The sequence below is a fragment of the Marmota marmota genome, unplaced genomic scaffold, assembly GCF_001458135.2.
Source record: "Marmota marmota marmota unplaced genomic scaffold, marMar, whole genome shotgun sequence".
Taxonomy (NCBI): domain Eukaryota; kingdom Metazoa; phylum Chordata; class Mammalia; order Rodentia; family Sciuridae; genus Marmota; species Marmota marmota.
This window is the reverse complement of record NW_026000242.1, coordinates 5152994-5161254: the sequence shown is the minus strand read 5'-3', so window position 1 is coordinate 5161254 and position 8261 is coordinate 5152994. Positions and strand designations below refer to the sequence as shown.

At 46.8% G+C, this 8261-nt stretch overlaps 2 protein-coding genes across 4 annotated transcripts in view; both read right to left on the bottom strand.

Moving 5' to 3' along the window:
• The window catches only part of LOC107145786 (histone H2AX), a 1755-nt gene extending 703 nt beyond the window's left edge, over window positions 1-1052 (bottom strand). Inside the window, exon 1 of the mRNA XM_015489749.2 lies at window positions 1-1052. This exon is cut by the window's left edge and continues 703 nt beyond it. Coding sequence (XP_015345235.1) covers window positions 167-598 — 432 coding nt within the window. The 5' untranslated portion in view covers window positions 599-1052 and the 3' untranslated portion in view covers window positions 1-166.
• Window positions 1053-1352: 300 nt separating this feature from the next.
• Window positions 1353-6593, bottom strand: Dpagt1 (dolichyl-phosphate N-acetylglucosaminephosphotransferase 1). 3 transcript variants are annotated; one of them, XR_007344538.1, is made up of 9 exons: window positions 5807-6283; window positions 5332-5452; window positions 4958-5171; window positions 4559-4705; window positions 3345-3429; window positions 2705-2893; window positions 2293-2399; window positions 1990-2145; window positions 1353-1911 (listed from the first exon to the last, which is right to left on the bottom strand). XR_007344538.1 is itself a non-coding variant. In XM_048795805.1 (9 exons), the coding sequence occupies exons 3-9, from the start codon at window positions 5130-5132 to the stop codon at window positions 1846-1848; spliced, it is 906 nt and encodes a 301-aa protein (XP_048651762.1). In that variant the 5' UTR covers window positions 5133-5171; window positions 5332-5452; window positions 6457-6593; the 3' UTR covers window positions 1353-1845. The 3 variants fall into 3 exon arrangements, 2 of the variants coding, with proteins under 2 accessions (XP_048651762.1, XP_015345233.1); XM_048795805.1 differs by lacking the exon at window positions 5807-6283 and adding an exon at window positions 6457-6593 and having other exon boundaries at window positions 2312-2399; XM_015489747.2 differs by having other exon boundaries at window positions 2312-2399.
• Between the last annotated feature and the right edge of the window lie 1668 nt (window positions 6594-8261).

Sequence of the window (8261 nt, the reverse complement as noted above, 5' to 3'; positions counted from 1 at the left end):
GGTGGGAGGCGGCGGGGACGCGAGGGGAGGGGGCCGGGCGCCGCGGTTCGCACGCCTAGCGGCCCAACGTGGCTCAGCTCTTTCCGTGAGGGCGGTGGTGGCCCTTAAAAGGGCCTTTGTGATAGCATAGGGAGGGCTGGGCAGCCGGCCGCAGCGCGGGCACCCCTCAGTACTCCTGAGAGGCCTGGGTGGCCTTCTTGCCGCCCGCCGGCGCCTTCGGCCCCACGGTGGCGCTGGTCTTCTTGGGCAGCAGCACGGCCTGGATGTTGGGCAGGACGCCCCCTTGAGCGATCGTCACGCCGCCCAGAAGCTTGTTGAGCTCCTCGTCGTTGCGGATGGCCAGCTGCAGGTGGCGGGGGATGATACGCGTCTTCTTGTTGTCACGGGCCGCGTTGCCCGCCAGCTCCAGAATCTCAGCGGTGAGGTACTCGAGCACCGCCGCCAGATAAACCGGCGCGCCGGCGCCCACTCGCTCGGCGTAATGGCCCTTCCTCAGCAGCCGATGTACTCGGCCCACAGGGAACTGGAGACCCGCGCGAGAAGAGCGCGACTTGGCCTTAGCGCGGGCCTTGCCGCCAGTCTTGCCGCGACCGGACATAATGCGCGAGGTAGAACAGTGAAGAACAGCGTCTCTGAAGACCTCTCAACTGCCGCCCGCCGCAGTCCAACTGCTGCCGCGCGCGCCGCAGGGCCGCCCTTATAAGCCCCTAGGGCACACCCCCGCGCCCTTCCGATTGGTTCTTTTCTCCAATACCCGCCTCCGGTTGGTTGCGATTAACCCTTCCGTGACGTGCCTCAGCTGGGAAAGCGCGCCCGGCGATTGGTCGAATTTGAAAACCTTTTGCCCGGGGAAAAAGACGAGGAAGAGCGATAGCACACAGCCGGCCTACCACCTCCGAGTGTGGCCAATCCATGTAAAGCGCGGGAGATTTAAACCCTATAGCCAGAGACCAAAACCGGAAGCCAAAGAGGGTAGCACCTGAATCCGTGCTGGATAGCCCCTGGGAAATCCGTGCTGGCCTATGATTTTTAAAGGAAAGGAGTCAACTCTACAACTATCACTGCCTCCCTTCCAGGTCTGTTCACTCCTCACTCCCTCCTCTTATCTGGCAAAGGGTGTGTAAAAAAGAAAGAAAGAAGGCCTCTTGAAAGTTCCATCCTATGCCAGAACACAAATCCTCCATCTCACCTGAAGTGTGTTTCAATATTTATTCAACATGTTCTGTTTGGGCTCAGTTCTGTTTACTGCTTGCTAGAAAGTGTCAGAGATAGGCATTCTCTTGGAAGAGGTACCTCCAAACTCTCCCAATCTCTCCTAATCTGCTCATAGAGGAAATATACCTACAAGGAACAACAAGAAAAAAATCAACTCTTTATTGTCACCAGTGAGAGCATCTGCCCCCACCTTACTAATCAGAACACTTAATTTAAAGTATCAATGTCTGTGTAGTGGCCCTTCCTCAGCAGCCAATATAGTCAGCTAGGGAACTGGAGACCGACTGGTATTCTATCTGGAAGCATATTCCTTGAGTCAGGACTCTGAATGTTAAATTATAAGTATCTGCATTATAGTTGCTGCATCCCACCTTAGGAGGCTGCAAAGATCAGATGGGAAGGGAAAGTGGCAAGATGAAGAAAATCATAGCCAAAGTCCAATTAATATCATTGGAGGGCTAGAAAGGCCCAGAAAGTCGATAATAACTGGTGAAGGAAAACGCAACAACAAAATCTGGAGTATAGTGAACAGTGGGAGAGGCCTGGGCCTGGAGGCAGTCTTGGACACAAGATTGGCCCAGGTTAGGACCCTGGAGACCGTGCCATAGTAAAGGGCAATCTTCAGGGAACTCAAACATCATAAAAGAGTCGGACAAGCTGGTATCGAATGGAGAAAGTGATAGCACTGCCCAGGATCTGCAAGGAGAAATGGACTGGAATAAGAACCACGAAGAACAGGAGACAAAGAGGTATAAACTCCACCCTCAATCTCACCTGCAGCAGTAGCAGGAGCAATGTGAGGTTTCTCTCATGTATGGGCCCAAAGATTTTAAGTAGCAAGTTGATGAGAGTCATGTTGTTACACTCAGTAAAGGCACCATCCTCATTCTCACTCTGGCGCACTGTGACTAGCCTGAGGCTTTCTGCTGCCTGGAGGGACCAGAGGTGAAGAGAAGTTCAGCTAATACCTACGTTTCAGGAATGGGGATCTACTTAATACTGCCAGCCTCCCCTTGGATCTGATGTAGACCTAGGATCCCCATTTCCTGAGTTCAGAATGGTGGCCTGGGGCCTTACCTCCTTGTTACCTTGTTACCTTTAAAATAAAAGTGCCCAAGAAAGAAAGGCTCTTGGTCTTGAACTTGGAATAGCTCATCTCCAGTTTGCCTGTTTTGGTATTGAGTCTGCAGGGGGGAAGACAGATTCGTGTGATCAGCCCTCTAGTCAAAGACCTCTCTCCTCCCTGTAGTTAATTACTAGGAAAAGCACTGAATGTGGAATCAAACAACTTGAGATCTATTTCTGGCTCTGCTGTATGATCAGAACTGCAATGAACTTTAAATGAAATGATGTAAGTAAATGTGCTTTGTAAATTATAAATGGCTACCTACAAGGGAAGAGTTAGCTCTTCCTTGGAGCCTACAAAGCAAATATATAGGCTGGCTTTAGATATCCCAAGTGAAAGGCTATGATGCCCCAAAGTGGCTACCTGGGTATACGGTGACGAGGGCAGGGGATGATATGCAGGAGCTGAGGCAGTGAATAGAGGAAGTTGAACACCTGTGGCATGAAGAAGAGTAGCATGGTCTTGCTGAAGTGTCCCAAGATGCCCACCACGGCAAAGGTCATGCCAGCAAAGTAGCAGAAGGTATCTCCCACAAATACTCGTGATGGATACCTGTGTAGGAAAGAACATCTGAACCAGTGGCAAGAGACATTACCAATACTCTCTCCCACATCACACACTCTCAGCAGTGAGCTCACCCTGACCCTAGTTTTGAGAGGAGGCTATAGTTGTCACAGCCACTCTGCAGGACCCAAGGCCCTGAATTCATCTATTCCTGGGGGCTCCATAGCATACATCCCCAACTTCTACTCAGCAGAGAATAATTTCAGAATACTATCAGGCTGTGTAGCTCAGTGGTAGAGTACTTGACTGGCATGTGCCAAAGCCACGGCTTTTCTAGCAACACGGGGAAAAGTGACAGAATGCTACTATCTGAAGACCCAGAAAACAGTCAATGAAGGTATGCATAGATTTAGCTTCTCCATTAAGAGCTAGGTTGTTATCAGGACCATCTTTGCCAGGTGTTCAGATAGTTGTCTTCCTTATCCACCAGGCTACTTACCAGTTATGATAGAATAATCCCAAGGTGGTGAAAAAAAAGGGTATCATGAAGTAGAGGGAAAATACATGATCATCTCGATAATCACCTTTGAAAGCAAGGAAAAAGGAAAAGTGAATACCCATACTTTTCTGTGTGCCCTCATCCTATTTTTGTTTGTATCCCAGCTATATCATCCAGCTCACCCAAGTCACTTTTAAGAATCTATTACCCCCTTTTAGGTCACCAGGCAATTTCAAGTGTTCCACCATTTTACGGAAGCAATCAAAAACTGGTTAATGTCTTAAATTTGGTTTAGTCATTCTGACTTCAGTTTGAATATCAGCTTTACTTCCTAGCTATGTGATCTTCCATGTCACATAAGTGACTTTCCTCATCTGTAAGATAGGACAAATGATAACACCTGTTATAGAATGGTTTCAAGATTTAAATAACATGTTTTAAAAGCATTTAACATTAATAAGTACTTGTTGATATCCATCTGTCAAAGACTACCAGACACACATCGATAGTCAAAGTTGGGTTTACTAACATAAAAAGGGTGATTATAGAGACTACACACCATAGGGAAACATAGAATGTTTCATTCTGGTGGGGTATTAGGAGAGGCTTTTTATAGGATTCATTTTAGATAATTCTGGGGAGGTACAAGGAAATAAGAATTGTGCTAATTCTATGATTAAGCATCTTAATATATATTAATATATAATTAGTATATATAATTATATACATCATATTTTATATATATATATATATATATATTTTTTTTTTTTTTTTTTAAACCTAAAAAGCAGGAGGAACCATTGTTACTGGAAAGAAGCCAGGGTCTCTCATGCTAAGAGGGGTTCTTGGTCATTTTTGTGGGTATCTCATGGTTTGTCTGTGCTCAGACATGATTGTGAGTGAAGAGTCTGGTTTTTGCTGTGTTCCATCATGGTCAGAGAGTGATTTTGATGCTGGGGTCTGTGAAACTGTTTCTGTACAATAGAAGATACAGCCTTGCTATTTGTGCCACTCCAGCTATAAATGACAGAGCTATTTTTCTTTCTCAAATTTGATAACTCTCTATTGTTATTTGCAAAGTAAATAGTCTCCATTATCTTTTATAATTACTCACATATTGTTTCTTTTTTTCCTCCTGAATTCCCTAAAGCCATAAATAAGACAACTTCCTTAATACTCAGACTTCTCTTTCTCCCTATCCCAATCCCACCTACCTTCCAGCTCCACCAGGTTGAAGACAATGATGGAAGCAGAGATAACTAGAGACTGGCCAGCCTCTAGGCCATTAATCCCTGCTAGGATATTGATGGCATTGGTACAGAACACTGCCAGCAGCCCCATGTAGACATAGTAAAGGATCCCTGGGGGGAGACATAGTATGAAAAGAAGTTAATACCACCTAGGGAGGGAAGATTTAAGGATATTCTTTTGAGAAAAGTAATGAAAACACATCATAGGATAAAGAGTCACCAAAAAGGATCTGAGTAAACAGGGAAGAACAGGAACACTTAGAGGAGAATGTGGAGCACTAGAAGTCTGCTGTGTTGGATATCTCACAGCGGTGAAGGGTATGAAGTAGATGCCACAGGTGCAGTATTGATAGTGCTACTCACCTAAGTCCAGATGCAGGCCAAGAATTGGTCGGAAGGGCTTGGGTACCACAATGGTTGTGTTGCCAAAGTTGGTAAAATAGACCATGAGGAGAGGTAGTGAGGCAGCTGTGGGCAGCAGTAGCTTATGGCGCCAGCGCAGATTGAGTACATCATCAGCAAAGCCCAAGAAAATCATGCAGCAGATGGCAAGAAGGGCACCTATCAGGGCCACAAACTGGGGGAGGCTCAGAAATGTTATAATGCAACACTATCCGCCCTCCTAACAAGAAGTCCCATCTTTTCAGTTCGTTCCTCAGCCCCCTTACCCCAGTCCAAATAACCCCAACTCTTTCACCTCCCAGGCTCCAGCCAGTGACTCCCATTAACTCACTTACTTCATGATGGGGGAATGCCTTACATTGCTCCTCCACAAAACAATTCAGGAAAGGAAAAGGGATGAAGCAGAAGAGGATGATAAGGAAAACTGCACCACTGATGACTCCCTGGGATTCTGGGCTGTGGTCCAGCAGCAAGGGTTCAGTGAAGGGGGGGGGTGGAGAAGAAAGGGGGCGTGGTCACTTACTAGTGCAGACATTACAGAAACCCATAATGGTCTTCTTCCCAGTTCTTTGGCGGGGCGGGGATGAGGAGGGCACCGCTGCTGGAGTTCCTGACACACCCAAGGGTCTCCCATCCATCCTTTCCCCAGGCTAACCAGTTCTTTCCAACACCTCCCTCTTTCCAGGGTTCCTTGGTTAGCTCTCGGTCGCGTGCAAAGTCAAGCACCTCAGTCTTCGCCCCTGCCTACCCACCAGATCCCCTGCCCGCCCGCCCGATCCCCTGCCCGGGACACCGTGTGCCGCCGCTCACATCTGCTGCCGAGTGGTTTTGTTGAGGTCTTGGCCACAGAGGCGCGCGGCGATAAAGTGGCCATGGAAGGCTGGGATGAGGGTGAGTGTAGCCACAAATCCCAACAACGAGCCGATCAAATTCACCAGCAGCGGCACGGGCAAGTCCGGAAAGGCCCACATGTTAACCCGCTAGGGGCACCGCTCCGCCGCCTACTCAGCTAACTGGCAAGCTAGGCAATAGCCCTGAGGCCTCAGCATTGGCCGCTCCTCACAAGCAGAGTCAGCGGGAGTAAAACCCAACAACTCTGATTTGACTCGCCCTCGGGATCCCCAGAAAGCTTTACAAAGCAACCTCGGCTCTGCCCGGCTGCACCTGCCCATCCAGAGTTTCCGCCCGGATCTTGATTGCAAAAGAACTATCAACACGGAAGGAAGCGACGCCATTTTTCATACGGGCACTAGCGAGGGAACAGAAGTGTTAATTTAAACTACACTTTTGTTCCAGAGTAGAGTCATGACAAGAGTAGTGGAGAAACAATTAAAGAAAGACAAGCAAGAGCGGATACTCTCCTAATACTATATTAAAGATGTACATCCCAGGGCGGAAATGCCCCCTGCCCGGTTCCAAAATGAACGCCTTCATTGTACCACGTGTTCGACCCTACTCACACTCTCTCCACGTCAGTTTTGGCTAGGTCGCCCCCGCAGGTCACGTTTAAAGGGCCAGTACCCAGCGCTTAATCCGGGATGTCTTGGAGCCAGGAAGATGGCTACTGGAAGCCGGGGGACGAGCGGGAGGAACGAGGGTGTGGAACCTCACCTACTGTTCAAATAACCTGTTGTCAACGTAGTCGAAGTCAAGGTAAACACAACTCGGTTTCCATAAGCGCAGCTGCAATTTAGAAGGATGATGTAAATTCTAAAGCGTAGACTTTTGAAAAGCCCCTCCCACTCTGTACTTTTCCCTCAACATCCCACCCACCTCCTGCCCCCACTGTAACAGTTCGTTGCCCGGCAACCCAGTGAGGCACCTCACTACTGAAGTGCCTTTAGGTCTTGAATTTAACTCGGGACTTTAACTTGCTCTTGGATCACTGCATTGTGCCAAGCTCCCAGAACGAGCAGATGGAGGCCTAGGCATCGGAAAGGACTAAGGAGACAGGAGAACCAGATCCACACCTGGCTTCTTGTGAGCCTGCCCATCTCCTCCTAGTCAGGTTTCTTTCTCCACATTGCTGTACTTTTGTTTGACACTTTTCTCCTGCAATTAACAGTTCACCTGCATCTTCATTCTCTTACACACACACACACCACAAGCAAATTACTTCCATTCTTCAGACAGGAAATCACAACCTGGAATTAAGAGATGACTCAAATAGTCTCCTACTTTGTCCATCCTTTCCACTATGTCATACTTTAGTTATCAGGATAGGACTGGCTCTTTTTAGGTCAAAGACAATCTTTCCTTTCTCTCCATATCAGGTATAAACTGCCCTTTCTACTTGAAGGTGGCTATAATTAACAACAACAACAAAATGTATTAAATACATACATATATAATCCCACTAATTTACTGGATAGTATTCCATCAGATTTTGTTTTTCTGTGTTTGTGCGTGCAAAGTCTCTGGAGGCAAGTGTTTTCCTTTCCACAGGGTGTCCCCATGGGGCTAAGGACACAAGGACATGTGTGTACAAGGCATCATCACATGAATCTGTATCTGGAAGATGAATAGAGAGTAATTGGTGCACATGGAGGGTGCAACAGGTTGTGACCAGAGAAAGTTAGAGGGCCTTAAAGAAGAGAATTTTCTCAAAAGATTTCAGTAAGTGGTAAGAGTAGAAAATCCTTTCTTCCACATGGGAGAGTGAGAATGAGATGTTAGGAGCAGGTGGAAAGGAGGAGCTTGGGTGATCCCCAGAGAAGGCACCATTCAGTTATCTTGTTGATCAGGAGCCTAGCCGGCTGAGACTCCCTGAAGGTCTGAGATACAATCTGTATCTATTTTATTATTATTATTGTTAGAAGGCCAATCCTCATAAATTTTCCTTCCCACCTGGCTTAAGCCCTAAAATCTCTTCTCCAAAAATCATCATCCCATCCATCCCCTTGAATAAGAGGACAATACATCAAGGATTCATCATCCATATATATGTTACCATCAGAAAATGGTTACCTAGATATTTGTCATATAATTTGAATAATTTTGTTCCCATAATGGTAAATGCCCAATTGATTATCAGACTAATCAGAGAGAGAAACAAACACATGACTCACTTGAAAATTTGGGCCTTTTCTAGTAAAAGTTCAAAGCAGTAGCTGAATGCTGAAAAACAGTCATTAGGATTTATAAATCATCTGAGTTGTTACTGGTCTTGGGCTGAGCAGGCAATGTTTACAATGTAAATTTCCTTCTGAGCAGCCCTGAGCTCCAAGTAAGTAAAACCAATCCACTTTTTTTTTTTTTTTTTTTT

Excerpts from the sequence above, each read along its gene's own strand:
- Dpagt1 (XM_015489747.2), bottom strand. The coding sequence starts at position 5,967 with ATGTGGGCCTTTCCGGACTTGCCCGTGCCGCTGCTGGTGAATTTGATC. Across the intron at positions 3,430-4,558 it reads CAACCTGGTGGAGCTGGAAG|GTGATTATCGAGATGATCAT; the intron begins GTAGGTGGGATT and ends TTGCTTTCAAAG. Across the intron at positions 2,146-2,311 it reads TGGGCACTTTTATTTTAAAG|GCAGCAGAAAGCCTCAGGCT; the intron begins GTAACAAGGTAA and ends TGGTCCCTCCAG.